The sequence below is a fragment of the Anabrus simplex genome, chromosome 1 (genome assembly GCF_040414725.1).
Source record: "Anabrus simplex isolate iqAnaSimp1 chromosome 1, ASM4041472v1, whole genome shotgun sequence".
NCBI classification, from domain to species: domain Eukaryota; kingdom Metazoa; phylum Arthropoda; class Insecta; order Orthoptera; family Tettigoniidae; genus Anabrus; species Anabrus simplex.
The window spans coordinates 817,823,550-817,841,845 of NC_090265.1; the positions used below are offsets into that span (position 1 = coordinate 817,823,550).

Here is an 18,296-nt window from a genome sequence, read left to right on the forward strand (position 1 = left end):
GGTGGGAATATGGGAAGAGTAAGAGTGTTATTGCATCTCAACATCAATCCTAGCCGTCATACTATGAAGGGACTGCAACATTTAGACAAATTAATAATTGCCAAGGCACAGCGTGCAGCAGAGTTCAACACCAAAGCAGCAAGGTCATCGCGAAGGAAAAGGATTTTAAAGGAGGGGTACCAGGAAGAGGTGGTGCTTTTGAGCCTTAATTTAAAAAATCTGAGTGTGTTCTGAAAGTTTCAAGTTTTAAACCTGATTTTCTCAAAATTACTATTTTACAATTAATGTTCCTGTATCTGAAAAACTACTTGTGATACATACATGAAATTTTGTGAGATGCTTTATTATATCTACTGTCCTTACTGAAGCAGAATCATAGTACAGGTTTCCATAGACATGAAGTAAGGAGTGTCCATCTTCAAATATTTTGTGTAAAAAAATGGCAGCATTAAAAAAATTAATATATCTTGTTATTTTGGTTTCTATATTTTAATTCTGCTTCAGTCAACATAAATAATATAGAAATGTCAGCTGTAAAAAATTCAGAGTCGTAATTTTATTGGTTACAAAAATATAGGGACATATTCTTGGCATATTTATCATTGGCAGGGTAGGCCTTTCAAACTCCCCTTAAGACATATGATGGAGAAAAGATGGGAGTTTGGAAAAGACATAGTGATGACATTTATTGACACTGAGAAAGCTTATGATAGTGTGGCCAGACAGTTTGTATGGGACACATTAAGGAAAAAAACAAGTTAACAGAGTTGAAGTGCAAATGATAAAAGCTATGTATAAAAATTGTGTTAGTAGTGTGAAGACTAGTACAGGAAAAACAAAATGGTTTTACGTTGAAGCTGGTCTCCGGCAGGGAGGTGTACTGTCCCCCATACTATTCATCATAGTCATGGTTGAAATTCATAAGAATATTAAACAGAGATTGGGAAGACAGGCAAAAAAAGCCATGTTGTTTGTAGATGATATAGTGATATGGGGTGAGGATGAAATGTAAGTGCAAAAACAAGTAGATATATAGAATCAAGAGAGAGAAAAATTTGGGATGAAAGTAAGCACATAGAAAAGTAAAACAACAGTGATGACAAGGGGAAGGAAGGCGGGCGGGAAGGAAGGAAGGAAGGAAGGAAGGAAGGAAGGAAGGAAGGAAGGAAGGAAGGAAGGAAGGAAGGAAGGAAGGAAGAGGAAAGATAAAACTGAATGGTAAAATTTTGGAAGTGGTTAAAAGTTTCAAGTACTTGGCAAGTGTGATCACAGAAGATGCAAAGATAACTGAAGAAATTGGGAAAAGAGTACAACAAGCAAACAGCTTCTACCAGAGTGTAAGGGGTATTTTGTGGAACCAAGATGTCCTGAAGAAATGTAAGAAAGTATCATATTCAACCTATTATGAACCAATACTAACCTATGCAGCAGGATCGTGGACTACAACAAAACAAGTGGAGAGTAGAATTCAGGCAGCGGAGATTTAATTCCTAAGAGGTCAAGACCAGAAAGGATAGAATTAGAAATGAAGAGATAAGGAAAAGAACAGGAATATTAAAACATCAAGACAGGTTAGAAACAACAAAGCTAAAGTGGTATGGGCATGTGATGAGAATGGGAGAAGAGAGAGTGCCAAAGAAAAATATTTTTCAGAGAAGTTAACAGGTAAGAGACTACGAGGAAGACCCCGAAAAAGGTGGACAGATTCAATGTAGGAGGGCATAGAGAAGAGGGGAGGAAAACCAGAAGATGTACTTAAAAAAGGAGAAGAGTGGTGGAGAGACCGGCAGCAATGGAGGTCCTTGATTCACAACCCGACCCGGGAAGCTGGAAACGGGAAATGATGATGATATAAAAAGTGTTTACTAAGAACAGCTTTGGCAAACCCGTCCGTCCGTTCTACTGGACCGATTTGCTTCAGTTTTATTTTATTCTCACCGGAATTACCTGCTGGGGAATCATGAGACACTGATAGGTCTCTAAGTTCAGCTGTTGCCTACGTAGTATACAAGGCCCAGAAGAACAGGTGACTTTCCGCCAGAATAGCAGGACACTTTAGGTTTGTAGTCTTACCAGTAGATGTCAGGGTTATGGGCTATTTTCAGTGAATTAGAGCCGTAACTTTGTATAAGTTTTGCATTACATGTGTGACATGTTTATTAATGGTTTTTGAGGTATCTTTTGACATGCTATAGCTGTACAAATGATAGAACCCTTATAGATGCATCCTGTTAAGGTTTTTCCTTCATTAATTACAACTTTAATAATGTTACATCTTATTCTGTCTATAAGTTTGATCCACTTGCTTAAGCCATTGGCCCCTATTTTTTTGTAGTTTATTCATACAATTTACTGTATATTGACTGAGCAGAGTGGCCTTCAGCTCAACAGAAGCTAGTTTTGCTAGCCTTGTAGCTCTGCGATCGAGAGGCGGAGAGTCTCGTTCCCACCGTCAGCTAACCCGTGAGGGCAAGCTCGACTGAGCGGATGGTGGGGGAGAAATGCTGAAGCGTGCGGAACTGAAGCAGTAGGCAGCTGGACATTTGTTTAGATGTGAAGCAAATCTCCAAGGTCAACTGAACTGAATGGAACGGAAGCAGTGTGCTCCCTGCTTTACCCTAACCCGCAATACATTCTGTACTCTAGCAGGATGCTAAGCGACTACCAATTTAATTAATATTTTGATATGATTTTCATCCTTAGTAATGTAATTGTCTGCCTCTGTGGTGCAGTGGTTAGTGTGATTACCTGCCAAACCCGGAGGCCAGGGTTTGGTTCCCGGCTCTGCCACAAAATTTGAAAAAGTGGTACGAGGGCTGGAACGGGGTCCACTCAGCCTCGGAAGGTCAACTGAGTAGAGGTGGGTTCGATTCCCACCTCAGCCATCCTGGAAGTGGTTTTCCGTGGTTCCCCACTTCTGCTCCAGGCAAATGCCGGGATGGTACCTAACTCAAGGCCACGGCCGCTTCCTTCTCTCTTCTTTGTCTATCCCTTCCAATCTGTCCATACCCATAGTAGCGTGATTAGCTGTCACCCCCGGAGTTCCGGATTCGATTCCCGGCTCTGCCACGAAATTTGAAAAGTGGTACGAGGGATGGAACGGGGTCCACTCAGCCTCGGGAGGTCAACTGAGTAGAGGTGGGTTCGATTTCCACCTCAGCCATCCTGGAAGTTGTTTTCCGTGGTTTCTCACTTCTCGTCCATGCAAATGCCGGGATGGTACCTAACTTAAGGCCACGGCCGCTTCCTTCCCTCTTCCTTGCCTGTCCCATCCATTCTTCCCATCCTTCCACAAGGCCCCTGTTCAGCATAGTAGGTGAGGCCGCCTGGGCGAGGTACTAGTCATTCTCCCCAGTTATATCCCCCGACCTAAAGTCTGAAGCCCCAGGACACTGCACTTGAGACGGTAGAGGTGCGATTCCTCGCCGAGTCCGAGGGAAAAGCCAACCCTGGAGGGTAAACAGATTAAGAAGAAGAAGATGACTGGGAAGATTTATTAAGTTATTTTTTGCCATTTCCAAGCATTTGATTTTTAGACTTATGCCCTTTCATTAATGAACGAGTCATGTTTGATCTACTACAGAGCCAGGAATTAAACTTTACATCAGAGTCTGAAAACATACTCGGGAACCACGAAGACGACTGCAGTAAAACTAATGAACAATAATGCTGGCACCACTGAACGTTTCGCCATATTAATTATTTTTTTCCATAGCTTTGTGTGTGTTATAAAACAGGGAGTCAGCCAAGGAACGCGGATATTAATAAATTCCTCACATATTTGGAGAACATGTATGTCTCAGTACCGTGCGACATTTCCCTGGGGGCTCACTGCTCTCCGCAGACGTGTATTACATTAGTCTGCTAGTGGGGGTGGCGGGGCTTCGCGTCGTGTTAAATTGCAGATATTAACATCCTTGTTAATGAGGACTATTGGAATGTGATGTTAAGAGGCACTTAAAGATTTTTTAACACGTTCATTCCAGTTACACTGCTAGCCTCGCAATTTTTTTTTTTTTTACATTTCGGCCAGTAGCGGCGATTGGGAATTAGAATTGGAGAGGGGGGGGGGGGGGGAGGGAAAAAATTTATGGACAACAATAATGAATCCATCATTTAGAGACCCTGCCTAAGGTGTTCAATAAGTACCCGGGTCTGTAGGATATAGTGGGGAAAGGGGGAGGGTAGTGAAACTTCAACAATGAATAAAAGAAGCTATACAATTGTATTTTTTTTTATGCTCTCCGAGCGAATTTCGATAGAGACGTAAAGGTTGACAGTCTACCAACTTAAGTGCAGTAATAATAGTAGTATACAATAGAAATTTCACCAAAGGAACAATTATTACGCCTGTATTACAATTAAATAGAAGCACGGCGTGATTATACAATTAAAAAAGTAATTTAGTTTTTGATTACACATTAACAAAATAACAGACACTAGAGAGAACTGCATAGACACATTTACTGAGTGAGACTGCCAGACTGACGATTGTGGGCGGCAAGTGGGTAACCTTGGCAAAAATATACCCCTGCTACCCTTCGTCGTAGAACATGCTACTTGCTGTGGCGTTGCACAGTTCAGTTAGCGGCGACGAACGACATTTTTTGCGTGTCCCTTGAGTATTTTTCGTGATAATTAAATAAATTAAAAGAAAGAATTACCTGAAAAAAAAACAACAGGGTTTGTACAAATTACATTTTCTTAATAATTCCTCGTTTCAGGCGACTAAAATGGAAGAAACATTTAATTTTTTCATCACAAAGTGGAGGGGGGGGGGGAGGGCACTGTCCTCCCTCGCCACCACTGTTTAGGGACATCAATATAGAAAATATAGGGTATCCGAAAAAATAGGATTCGTAGTTCAAAACATATTCAGATTAGTTTTCTGACAAATAATTAGTTGGAATTATTCCAGTGATGAGTATCAAGCCTAAACATTTCCTAATTTTTTCCACACACAAAGAAGCAAGTTTGATAAATATGATATTCTGTGAAAGGGTGTGGCGCTGCACTTAGTTTCTAATTTGTGGACAGGTTAGTTTGAAGAACAACATTCAAATAAAACCCAGGAGTAAAAAACAAGTTCGAAAATATATTTTCATCCTCATGAAAAATAACCTCACTATTAGCTACAGTATGTTCACAATGGTGAACTTTCCTTACAAACTCGCTTTCAATTGTCAGTTGCACTTTTACCACCAGCTTAGTCTAAGCCAGGGCCTTTCAAACGCCCAAAATCTTACGCGTACAAACTGAGGCGCAGAGTACCTGTACACAGTGCATCGGTCCCACTCGGCTCCGCTCGGCTCGGACCAACGCTTCGTCTCTGGCCTACTCGGCTAAGATCGGCTCAACTCGGCTCGGATTTGGAGCACTACGGAGCAAGTGAGGAAGAGGGAGACAGACGGAGCGAGCGAGACAGGCGTGGGGAAAGAGAGATACAGCGCTATTGCTCCAAATCGAGGAGTGGCGGTCTGCACTCAGGTCAACCAAGTGAAGTCGTCTTTTGCACCAGGTGCATGCACCCTGCGAGGCCCTGATCTAAGCGCATGCCTTCGATTGAATATACTGGATGCATGCCTTTTAACTGTCCGCACCTGTGCGTCATTAGTTTCCATTTAGTCAGCAGTGAAGACTTAAAAGCTGCAATGAACGAAGCTGATGCTGTTAAATTAGTGCTGCAACCGAGCGAGTTGGTTTTCCGTGATTTCCCATTTTCATACCAGGTAAATCCTGGAGCTGTACCTTAATTAAGGTCACAGCCACTACTTTTCCACTCCTATCCCTTGAATCCTTGCGTCGCTGAAAACCTTCGATGTGTTAGTGCAACCTTAAACAACTAGAAAAGAAAGTGCTGCTTTCTCTTGTATGAGAACCATTCAAAAAGAAATGATCCGGAAGAAGGTGTGGTCCCTATAAGAGCGCCGAGGTCCTAAACTCGCCGCTGGAGGGACATGGGTGCACACCACGTGACGACAGAGCGAGCACGCGCACACGTTGATCGTCCGCTTCACCCAATCGTGCTGAAAACAGTGAAATGGTGGCTTAAAAAGAAGAGCAAAGGGGTGTAGAGCGTTTCCTGACAGCAGAAGGAGTGAGGGGAACGATAATTCATCGAAGAATGGCAGAAATGTACGGAGAGCACTGCATGTCCGTCGCAATGGTCAAGGCACGACAGCGATTCAGGGAAGAGCGCATGTCGTTGGCCGACGATGCAAGGTCTGGAACACCACACCGCATTACTGATGCCATTATCCAGCAGGTGGATGCCCTTATTATGGCAGACGGGCGAGTTACGGTAGCAGCCATTGTCGCAGAGGTCGGAGTGAGCGTCGGAGTTGTTCACGCCATCATAAAGGACAGATTCAGATTTCGTTAAAAGTGCGCCCAATGGGTGCCTCACAGTATTCCACCAGCACAGGAAGCATGTCGAAAGGGCTCTCTCTTGAACATTTGCTGCGCTGTGCCAAGGAAGGGAATGAATTCCTGTCACGAGTGATCGCTGGAGACGAGTCAAAACTACAAAGTCTCCCGTGGAAGCATGCAGGGTCGTCGTCACCCAAAAACTCCAATGTGAACTAAAGAAGGCTCTGAGGGACAAACGATTTATCTCGGACACCGACGTCAAGCAGTACGTTCGGAACTGGTTTACAACGCTGTCCCAGGAATTTTACGAGACGGCCATTCACCGCCTTGTGTCGCAGTGGGACAAGTGCCTTAACAGTGCTGGGCAATACTTTTGAAGTAACGGTACAGGTTTTCATTTTATGGTCTCCGGCTCGTTTCTTTCTGTGTAGTTTGCGCTAAGATCAAGAACCAGTAAATGGCCATTCAAGCTATACCAATTAAACCCGGTAAAATATCACAAGTTTTATATAATAAGGAATTTTATTTCTAAGTATTTTAATTACATAGTGAAAGCTGTAAGAGTAACAAATAAAACAAAACGTGTCCGGTGTGAGTGATCATTAGATAGTGGAACTTTAAAAATCAACTTTTAGGCACCTTATAGAGGCCCAACAATTATCAAATATGCTCCTGAATACAGTTTTAGGCACCTAAAATATATTTCAAGGGCCGATGACCTAGATGTTAGGCCCCTTTAAACATCAAGCATCATAATCATGATCATCTTCAAGGTACATTCCGGACAGCTAAAAATACTGTTATCCCACTGTCGGCAGCCCTGAAGATGGTTTTCCGTGGTTTTCCATTTCACACTAGGCAAATGCTGGGGCTGTACCTTAATGAAGGCCACGGCCGCTTCCTTCCAACTCCTAGGCCTTTCCTATCCCATCGTCGCCATAAGACCCATCTGTGTCGGTGCGACGTAAAGCCACTAGCAAAAAAAGAAAATACTGTTTTAGGTACGTAGTAGTTACCTATGCAACTCGTGCGTAAGGTGACTTTGTTTTTTCATGAGTGGAAGGATTAAAGAACATGTTTTCAAGCACCAAGATATTCAGCACTGTCTGCCATTAACACTCAATCGTTGACATAGGCCAAACTGCTGCAAATAATTAAAAACAAGAAAAGATAACTTCAAAATTAATTTTTTTGAGAGGATTTCCTTTAAGTATCGAGTCCAGAATATTTGAACGTGAATACTTACCAGTGGTTCCCCCGATGTCCATAGCTCTCGCTCGCAGAACTCGACCGAACTCCCCTTCACCTAAAGTCTGCTCGATCACCAAACGACTCCGGGGAAACTCCCACTTGGGGTCAGGCTGAAACATTAGGATACATTTAAGTTTAACTTATCAATATTGTGTGGTACTTTTGTTAGTTCAAATATAGCAGTACTGTGTATAGTATAGCTGATGACACTGAGGAACACCAGTTCTTAGTCAGCAACCTCGCATCGACATGCCGAGAAGTGGGCCTGACCATAAACCTTTCAGAAACGAAAATTAAGGGTAATAGATGGATCCCAGAAACAACTGTACAGATTGAAAACATCCTGCTAGAAAATGTCAGCGAATACTCCCTAATTGATCAACGTGTCAACATGAAGCGGGATCTAAGATCAGAAGTACAGGGTTATTCATCTTTGCTCACCTCAAATATCTTCTGACACTGTCTTTTTTTTTGCTAGTGGCTTTACGTCGCACCGACACAGATAGGTCTTATGGCGACGATGGGATAGGAAAAGCCTAGAAGTTGGAAGGAAGTGGTCGTGGCCTTAATTAAGGTACAACCCCAGCATTTGCCTGGTGTGAAAATGGGAAATCATGGAAAACCATCTTCAGGGCTGCCGACAGTGGGATTCGAACCCACTATCTCCCGGATGCAAGCTCACAGCCGCGTGCTTCTAACTGCACGGCCAACTCGCCCGGTGACATTGTTTTCAAATTTTTAAATTGTAACATGGGACTCAAAAAATACTGTCGAATTCGTCTTCGTCACATACTTAATTACCGAGAAACTGGTAGCAACTTTGTGGATTTTCTGGTGTTCGAACTCTTTCCGGATAGTTACGGTTTTTATTCGCTACAGAGCCCGTTTCACGATATTTTGCCACTAAGTTTTGCATTGCAGAATTTGCTTGAGGTTTTGGAAAAACACTTGCAGTCTTCAACTTTTACTCAAGCAGTTCAGCATAGGTTTTCCATCAATCGTGATTCGCACAACACTCGACAGTGAACACGCGCTGTTTTATCGTGAGCACCAGTTTGTGTTGCATTCAACTAGTCACTACACACGTCTACTCATCTCACTCATTCGGACGTAATGACAGAGTGATGTTCACCGGAGATGTACATGCACAGGCATGTGACGGCAACCGTTTGGTGCATTGAAATCACGGTTTTCAGCATTTCCTGTGATAGGCAGTTGTTCTGTTCATTAACAATGACAAATTCCGCGTCATTCTTATAAAGATTTTCCAGGCCAGTTTTTTTTCCTAGTGGCTTTACGTCTCACCGACATAGATAGGTCTTTTGTCGCCAGTTTTATTTTGCCCACGCTGTATTATTCCATTTTCACGAGGAGTTTCTAGTAAGGATATCTCATTGTTTTGTATACCCATTTCTCTACGTTACCTTTAGTATTATGGGCAATGAGTTGACTTAACGAGCACAAACAACCTGAAGAGCACGACGATACAGGCAGTCATCAATTTCCTTTAATACGCTGTGGGGAGATGTTTATTCCCCCGAGGTCTCGTTAAGACAGTGTGGATATCATTAGTTTTCAACTACCCGTCTGAGAGAGATATGGGATGCATGCATTAACATTCGCAGCTTCACGTTATGAAGCCAAAGGAGTTTAGTCTTCAAGGAAATGCGAAATGTGGTTTTGAATTTACGGAGTGCACTGTTTGAATGAAATTTACAGTTTAACCCCACACATAGCTATGCCGTATCAGTCAGCAACATATTTCGTGTGTATACAAGGTGACTCAAAAGTTGCGTACAGAGCAAGTAGGTGCGTTGTTGGGTAAAGTAGCTATAAGTTTGTATTCGGGCGATAGTGGGTTCGAACCCCACTGTCGGCAGTCGTGAATATGGATTTCCGTGATTTCCCATTTTCATATGATTCAAATCCGGGGCTTAATTAAGGCAGTCCTAACCCTTTCCTATCTGACCGTCGCCGTGAGACCTATCTGTGTCGGTGCGATGTAAAGCAAATTGTATATTAAAAACTAAGATAGTTGCTCAGAAACTTAAATAGCCTCTAGAGGAGTTAAAGTACAATGAATTTCGAATAGAAACCTGTAGTCTAAGGGGAAAACCTCCGGCAGGGCAAGCCTGGGAATGTTAGGAACGAGATAATGAACAATTCTTCACGTTCGTTTTTCGAATGTGCTCTAAATTCATAAACAATGGAGAACTAACGCTCGATGTGGGTTTGTAGAATTAGACAGGTAATGAAACTGAGAGGCAAGGTAGGCGGGGTTATTTTGAATCAGTATGTGATGTAAGGTGGTGAGAGAGATGATGGTCAAACGTGACCATTCGAGTTCGGAGAACGCTGGGTAGATCGATTATCCTTGACGTATCAATGGTCGATTATAACATATCGTCGTTGCGCCTCGAAATACCGTTATACGACAATGTTGAGGGGAGAAATACTGACCCGCAGCACATGTATCCTGACATTCACATCCCCGCGGTAGAGAGGGGGCAACGACTGCGTATGCAGGCGGCTAACGAATGAAGGGGTCGATTATCTCCCGGTATAAGGAGATCCCCTATACCAAGTGCCAACAGTCTCTTTGAGAGGGTAAGGGCACTCTATTGTCCTGGGGACAAGAAATTGTTCCCAAAGGCGGAAGAACCAGTTTGGTCAACGACATTAGGATGCAGAAGGCAACGGGAAACCACTGCATTAAAGATCCTGAGAGATATTCCAATAAATCCACATGGCATGGCTGCAACGTCAAGATCGGAGCTGGCCGTGTGGATCGTCTACCTCCGTTTCCTAGCAACCGGAAGAAGTTACGAAGATCTGAAATTTTCCGCTGCAGTTTCAGCCCAGTCTTTGGGAGTAATTATTCCTGAGACTTGTGCTGCGATATATAAGGTGCTCTCAAAGTAAGTAAAATTTATTTATAAGTTTCTTGTACAAGGTAAAAGGAAATGTATTTCATGTTAATTTAATATAAAACAAGGTATAATGTATGCTTAGAGTACAATAAGAAAGAATTATATAACGGAGTGTGAAAATTAACAGTCTTCGCCCAACCAAACAAAAAAAAAATTAATAACATTGGGTTAAATTATATTTTAGTTGCATAATTTAATAATAATAACAATAATAATAATTTTTATTTTATTTTGTTTCAGTTTCCAACAAAAGAAGATGAATGGAAATGTATTGGATAGCAGTTTGAAAGAAAATGGAATTTTCCATATTGTCTGGGTGCGGTTGATGGAAAACGTAAACATAACCCTATACCGTGTACTCTTTACTTTTGATTTTCCACAAGTACGGATTACAACGGTATAGCTGTATGAACTCCATTAGAAACGCTCGAGGCATGATTCTTAAATCCGACATTATGTCCTACGAGCGAACTGCTCTGTAGGAGCAATTGGTTAAAACTGACGCTAAGTCTGAAGACCCCACACACGCTCCAACTTGCTCGCCGACTTACCTGTACATGCAGAGAAAAATAGGCGCTGCCAGATTCACTTCGAGCCAAGCCTAAGACGGTACAGGGATGAAAATTCTACCACATACGGTCCGTCTTACCTGTCGTCTTAGAACTGCGCAGGTAAGACGGACGCTAAGAAGAAGAAGAAGCACATATATCACTTAGAACGAAAATTCGTTCATATAGTTTATGCAATACTGTACCTTAGATGACAGAACCTTTCTGGTCAGAGTTCGAAGCTGAAATATATGATAAAGCGGATTTTCTAGGCGCAATGACGACATGGCTCGCTGAAGTTTGTTGGACGACGATTATGCTTAAAGCACAGCATTGGCATTTACCTGGCACGAAAACGGAAATCTCTTCTCAGAACTACCAACAGTAAGGCTGAAATCAGCCATCTCGCTGGGGGGAGAGAAAAACGGTGGGCATGCCAAGATTTATCCTTTTAAGGGGAGTCATGACTGGAATTTTGAATTTCTGCGATTTACCAGTTATCAAAATCAAATTTAAAAAAACAAGCACATATTAACTTGGAGTTGATTAGTTGGTTGAAAAGTTATTGAAAAATAATTTTTTAATTTATATATTAATGGAAAAACAATTAAAAATTATGGAATAGCAAGATCAAGATCAAATGGATCACGAAAATTAAGGAGGATATTAAAGAACTACAAATAACGATAGACGATCTCAAAAACAAAGCAAAAAAATTAAGATACTTCAAGACACACGCACCAGGCTGCAGACCAAGATCAATAAAAGGTCTAACGGGTGGGTATTTTCAACAGAACAAGGGAAGGCAGCATCTCTCAGAATGAAGAAATATGGGGCTGATAGGAAATATTGAAATCCTTTGTATAATTGACTAGAGTGGTCAAATGTAGGCCATAAAATGTAAAACAAAATAAATAAATAAAATGGAAAATGCTCCTTGTGGCACAATTTTTATTTCTTTTGGGCTATGATTTAGCTGACTTGTCAAAAATACTCATATACTGTATTTAAGAACAATTAATGGTTTTGCAGTCAGGTATAAACCATTGGAGATATCATTTTTATAATTTTTTAAATTATTCATTCATTATGCAAAAAATTAGTTTCATGCTATTTCAGGAGTACAAATGTGAAGGTAATATTCAACTGGTAATGAAATGCAGAACTTTTTTTTTTTGGTATGGGCTTTACGTCGCACCGACACAGATAGGTCTTTTGGCGACGAAAATTCAGAACTACTTTTAATTCCTGAACATATTCAAATATTCTCGGAATATTTCAAGTGGATCCGGTAAGAACTCTGTCGCAAGGAGCATGTTATGCATGGCAAAGCCCTAAAAAGGGTTTAAGTTAGATAAAAGCAACTGTAAGTTTTAAGAAACCTGCTTGCTTTAAAAGTGCCCTGGACTGTAAATTACTCCCCCAGATGTCTTTCTACTCTTAAGCATAGCAGAGGCCCACTACAAGGTATTATTGAAATGGTAGTCTGAAAGATCTTTGAAGCTAATTTTGTCTGACAGTGTGAGATAAAGGGTCAGGGATTGCTCTGTGTACGCCGAACAGCTACCCTTTAAAGACGGCATTTACAGCTTTGAAAAGTCACCTTAAGGTATAGGGAATAAACAAAGATCAATGCCGATTACTCATTGATGACTAGATCAATAGTTATAACATCTTACCGTAGTGCGTGGGTCTGGTGAAGCGCGCGGCGAGGTCAGACCCTGGACGTCAGTGGTCTGCAATGTCCGGTCCACGTAGTCCGACTGAACCACAGACAAGGACGCAACACTTCCCATGAACTTTCGGTCTCTTCTGCCTTTACCGGCCAATCTGCAACACACACAAGAACACAGTCAGAATAAAACTCAATATCAAAGCGAAGTAAAGGTAAGTCATCTCCGTACAGGCCATGAAGGCCCTTGGAGGGGTGGAAGGTAAAGACTTCCACTATCCGTAACCTCGGCACTTGGTGAGATAATGTGGTTAGCTCTATGCCCGGCCGCCTTTTCACCCAGGAATTAACCTGGTAGTCAGTTTTGGTGTAGGCTGGGTGAACCTCAGGGAAATGTGCACCTCCAGAAGTGGAAATCTCACTACATAAATTTTTCGACTTCCTAGTGGGGAATCGAACCCACGTCATGAAACTCAAGGTACATAATAATAATAATGTTTCTGAATAATTCCTAAAAAATATAAGAAATGATGTTTTAAAAATAAAATGTGACCTTTGGAGGTGATATAAAACGAACACCTTTCCTAGAGAAAGTATTTTTTGCCGGACTGAGTGGCTCAGACAGTTGAGGCACTGGCCTTCTGGCACCAACTAGGCAGGTTCGATTCTGGCTCAGTCCGATGGTATTTGAAGGTGCTCAAATACGTCATCCTCGTGTCGGTAGATTTACTGGCACGTAAAATAACTCCTGCGAGAATAAATTCCGGCACCTCGGATTCTCCGAAAACTACAAAATTAGTTAGTGGGAAGTAAAGCAAAATAACATTATTATTATTAAAATCATTTTCTTATTTTTTTACACTTTTGTCACGTCCATGTTTATTATTTATTTGAGTCTGCATAAAGTGGCGGAGTTAGGGTTCTTGGCCCTTTCTTACCCTTAACCACATACAAATTCGCATACAATATCAAACAAAAAATCTTATCATTTTTATGTATTTTTGACAATGTATTTTAAAGAAGATAATTTGTAACCAAAATGTAGCCTATGTATGTTTTATAATATTAATATTCTATCTATCTATCTATCTATCTATCTATCTATCTATCTATCTATCTATCTACCTGTACTATAAATAGAAGTCGAAATGTAGTGATATATTAAGGTAGGTATAAAAATGAAAATAGACATGAATTAATTAGGCAATTGAAGACAGTCCAGAAACTTAAACAATTGGTAGCAAAGAACCTGGCACCCCCAAAATCCCTACAAACTTTGAAAATTCCCGAAATTCCCCAAGGGAACCGAACTGAGGGAGAAGGGAATTTTTGTGATATGAAACTGAGGCCCAGAAGAAAGTTAGCAAAAGTACATAACTACAACCCTGACGGATCTCAGCCTACCAAGCGATCGCTGCCCTGCCCGAAGGCCTGCAGATTATAAGGTGACGCATGGTCAGCGAGACGAATCCTCTCGGTCGTTTTTTTTTGTTTTTAGACCATAAGTACATATCGTCAGCATGTTTTACCCAGTCGGAAGTATATTTTCCAAAACAGTGACTTATAGGTTTTGAGGACTTAAACTCGACAAAGGGTCTGGGAAAATTTTCGAGATTTTGACGAGGTAATCTACACTAATGAATGAAAGTTGAAGTGTAGTGATGAATAGGTTATAAATGAAGTTTGTCGTGAATTAATGAAGTACTTCCAAGCAACCAGGTCCCTAGAAACGGTAAATTCCCCGTGGAGGCCGAGCTGGGGGGGGGGGAGGAGTAAAACTGGGCTAGGTGACGTTAATTAGATTCAGGTTTTAAGTATTTAAGAGTTGTGGAAGAAAACACGGCCACAGAACTGGGTGCAATTAAAGGATTGTGGTGGCGCTTAATTCATTCACGGAGGCTTCCAGATTGAATGCTGAAAGGCATACCAGTCCATACTGAAGTGTTTATGTACTGTATGTATAACAAACTAGCAAATGTACCCGTGCTTCGCTACGGTATTCTGCATTGTATACGAATATTGAAGTAAATACTGTACATGCAGTAAATAAGATTGTTTTAAAATAGCATGTCTCTTAGCGTTATCCGAGAAACAATATGCAGAGGTCCCCATACGTTGTTTCCAGTGTAAAGTGCTTGTTACGGATTTGTGATGATAACGACAGGCTCACTTCCCTACTGCGATTCACAATCGAGTTGGGAAGTTTACATTATAATTGCAGGCCCCATTGCCTACTGCGCGGTCACAATCTATTTGGGGAGTTTCCGTTACAATTGCAGGCCCCCTTTCCTACCTCCAGACATATTACAAATTGAAGAGTTTTTATTATAATGGCAGGAAACTTCCCTACAACCAGTCAAAATTGAGTTGTGCAGTTATCATTATAATGATAGGCCCCTTTTCCAACTGCCAGCCAGCTTCCTGCCAGTCACACCAAGTTGATGAGTTTCCATCAAAATTGCAGGCCAGTATGCCTAATGCCAGTCACATTTTAGATGGGTACATCTGTTTATAACTGCGGGAACGCTTGCCTACAGCCAAAGACTGTATGCTGCATGCTCCCTTGCCTTCTGAAAGTCAAATCGAGAAGTGAATTATTCATTACAATGGTAGGCCTGCCTCATTAATGCCAGTTACACAGGAATTGGAGAAGGACTCCATTCCTACTGCCAGTCATAGTCGGTGTGCGGAGTACTGATTACAATAGCAGACACACCCTTTCTCGATCGCTACAAAATCGACATCAGTGAATATATATAGTTCGACATACGAAAGTATGTGCTTGTTTACAATATTGCAGACCTTCATTTACAGATTAACTGCTTCTAAACGGTACATCATATCGAGAAAAGATTGTACCATAAGACGCCGGATTTAGCGGCCTAAATTGCTGGTCATATGATATCTCATCTATTCATGGGTCAGATTGAGTTAGAAACTTGGGTAAAATTTGTGTAAGATTATCTCACATTGCATTGCTTTTCGGATAATTAAGTGACAGCTACATACATAGCATTTGGCTCACATATGGCTACTGGGTGGACCAATTTTCGTGTAGAGTATGATGATTCTATCTTTCCTCTAAGTGATGGAAGGTATGAATTATGTATGTGAAAAGTACTACTTTACTTAAGATCGAGAAATAGAGACAAGTCAAACGTAAAATGGATATAAATACGACAAAAAGTCGTACGACCAAGGTTGTAGATCACTCGAAATTGAACGGGGATTGTGCCATCCGTTATGTGATGATACTTCCCGAAGGTCTACACCATCATTAAAATTGCCTCCATATTTCGATATTCTTCGGGATAGAAAGGGAAAAATTTAAAGCTCTTGGAAGTTTTCCGCCCGTTACAGGCTAAGTCGTAAAATTTTGCCAAATTTCAGTTTTCTTTCTCGACTGGCAGATTATGCCGCAATCTGGGTTTTCAGTGAGAAGTGTAAAAAGTAGAACTTTCAAGATACTAAACCAAAAAATATGCAGATGATCATTATTACCCCTTAAGCGTGTAGCTGTACGAAAATTTCGACAAAATAGTCTATGTACAGGCACACAGTAGTTACGATTTTATTTACATAGATAAATAAGGAACCTGCTCCACGTACAACACCTTTTGGGCTATATCCGCTGGACTTAACCGGAAAAACGGACCGTTTATGATATCTCCCTTATTAATCCTCCTGTCGAAAAAATGCACATGAAAAAAAGTTTTAGAGATGGAATTCCATCATGTTTGGTCGATTTCCAGTCAGGTTGGTCTTGTACTGTATATATTCTGGAAGAGTAAAATCACCATTTCGGTTCCCTATAAACCGCCAGTCCATTCCGGGAACATGAAATGTTATTGACGATTAACACCTACCGTTGGACAGGTGGATGTTAATATAAAGTTTGACTCAAATATCTTCAGTAGTTTTCAAGTTGTAAAACATACGCTTTACACGCACCCGCTCTTGAGTTAAGTCCGGTGGGACTTGTACCGGAAAACGGTCCGTTAATGATATCTCCCTTATTAATCCTCGTATTGAAATGATGCACATGAGGAAAAAGGCCTAGAAATTAATTTCCATTACGGCAGCTAAATTTACATTAAGTTTGGTTGCAAAATGACGGTTTCGGTTTCGTATAATCCCCCAGTCAATTCAGGGATTCAGAAACAATACTTGCCCTAAAACCTACCAAAGGACAGATGGATTCTAAATATCAAGTTTGGTGGAAATATATCCAGTAGTTTCCAAGTTTTAGACAAACAGACAAACAAACAAACAGACAGACACCAAAACAGAATATATGCAGATGGTCATTATTACACCTGAAACGGATAACTGTACGGAAATTTCGCCAAAATTGTCAATGTACAGACATACTCTAGAAGTGTAGACCTTTATTTCGATAGTTACTGCTTTGCAACTGTACGACGTATCTACAAACGGACTTCACCATCAGACGCCCCTTTCAGTGCTCTACATGGTTGGTCCTATGACATCTCCTCGTATCTCCTTTATTTATGGGTTAGATTGAGTTAGAGTCATTGAATGGGGTGAAATCTTGTACAGTTTTTGAATGCTACTTTATATTTTTGATTCTCATGTGACAGCTAGAATCATAAAATTTGGCTATAACATTGCCAATGGTCATGTCAATGTGCGTGCCGAATGTCATGATTCTACCTTTCCTATAAGTGTGCCAAATGATAACATATACGTGTAAAAGTACAAAATCAACTTGTGTTTAATGTATTAGGGATAGAAATACGACGAAAAGTCACAGGACAAAAGTTGTAGATCTCTCCAAAATGAAACGCAATTTGCTTTGTGACTTTTGATACGACTTACTGATTAGCCACCAATTACCCCGAAACGAAGGTCTGCACCGCCGTTAAAATTGCATCCATATTTCGGAATTTTCCTGGGCCAGAAGTTATACATTTGCATAGCTTAGAATATTTCCTCAAAGGAAAGAGTGTACAGCATTCGGGATTAGCACTCGCATACATACGTGGTAATTAAGGAAGAAAGTAATACAGTTTAGTAAGTTGAAATTAATAGAAAATAGATTATAACAGAGGACATCCGGATGACGACAAATATATAAATACCAAGTGAATGTATTGGAAAATCAAATGCTCCTCAATAAATTATGCCGGAGTGAGTTATGGATATAAGAAAGCGGTAATCGGAGAGAAATTTAGGCGCAGGGATTCTTAGGTAATCAGATAAGAAGATGAATATTTGTGTTATTACTTATGCTATTCGAGGACGGTTATAACCTCCAATGATATTCCGCCAATATCCCGCAGAATGGCCGATTGACGACTCTCTTGCTTTCTACCCAAGGAACAACCACGAATTTAAAGGAATGATGAGGAAAATGACAATACGTTACTTCCCTGCTGGCAAGCAGTCAGAGACGTTGCCATGGTAACCCATATATTCGTTATCGCTCTGTCGGTCCCTCAATGCCGAGCATGGTATCGGCAGAAAATAGTAAATTTCTCCGTCATTTGAAGAGTAAGGTAAATT

General features: G+C 41.0%; 1 protein-coding gene across 1 annotated transcript in view; it reads right to left on the bottom strand.

Moving 5' to 3' along the window:
- Positions 1 to 18,296, bottom strand: part of LOC136857115 (proto-oncogene tyrosine-protein kinase receptor Ret) — a 142,672-nt gene that overhangs the window by 39,630 nt on the left and 84,746 nt on the right. Inside the window, exons 7-8 of the mRNA XM_067135521.2 lie at positions 12,778 to 12,928; positions 7,616 to 7,730 (exon numbers count right to left, since the gene is read on the bottom strand). Of these exons, the coding sequence (XP_066991622.2) occupies positions 7,616 to 7,730; positions 12,778 to 12,928 (266 nt within the window). The remainder of the gene's footprint in view (positions 1 to 7,615; positions 7,731 to 12,777; positions 12,929 to 18,296) is intronic.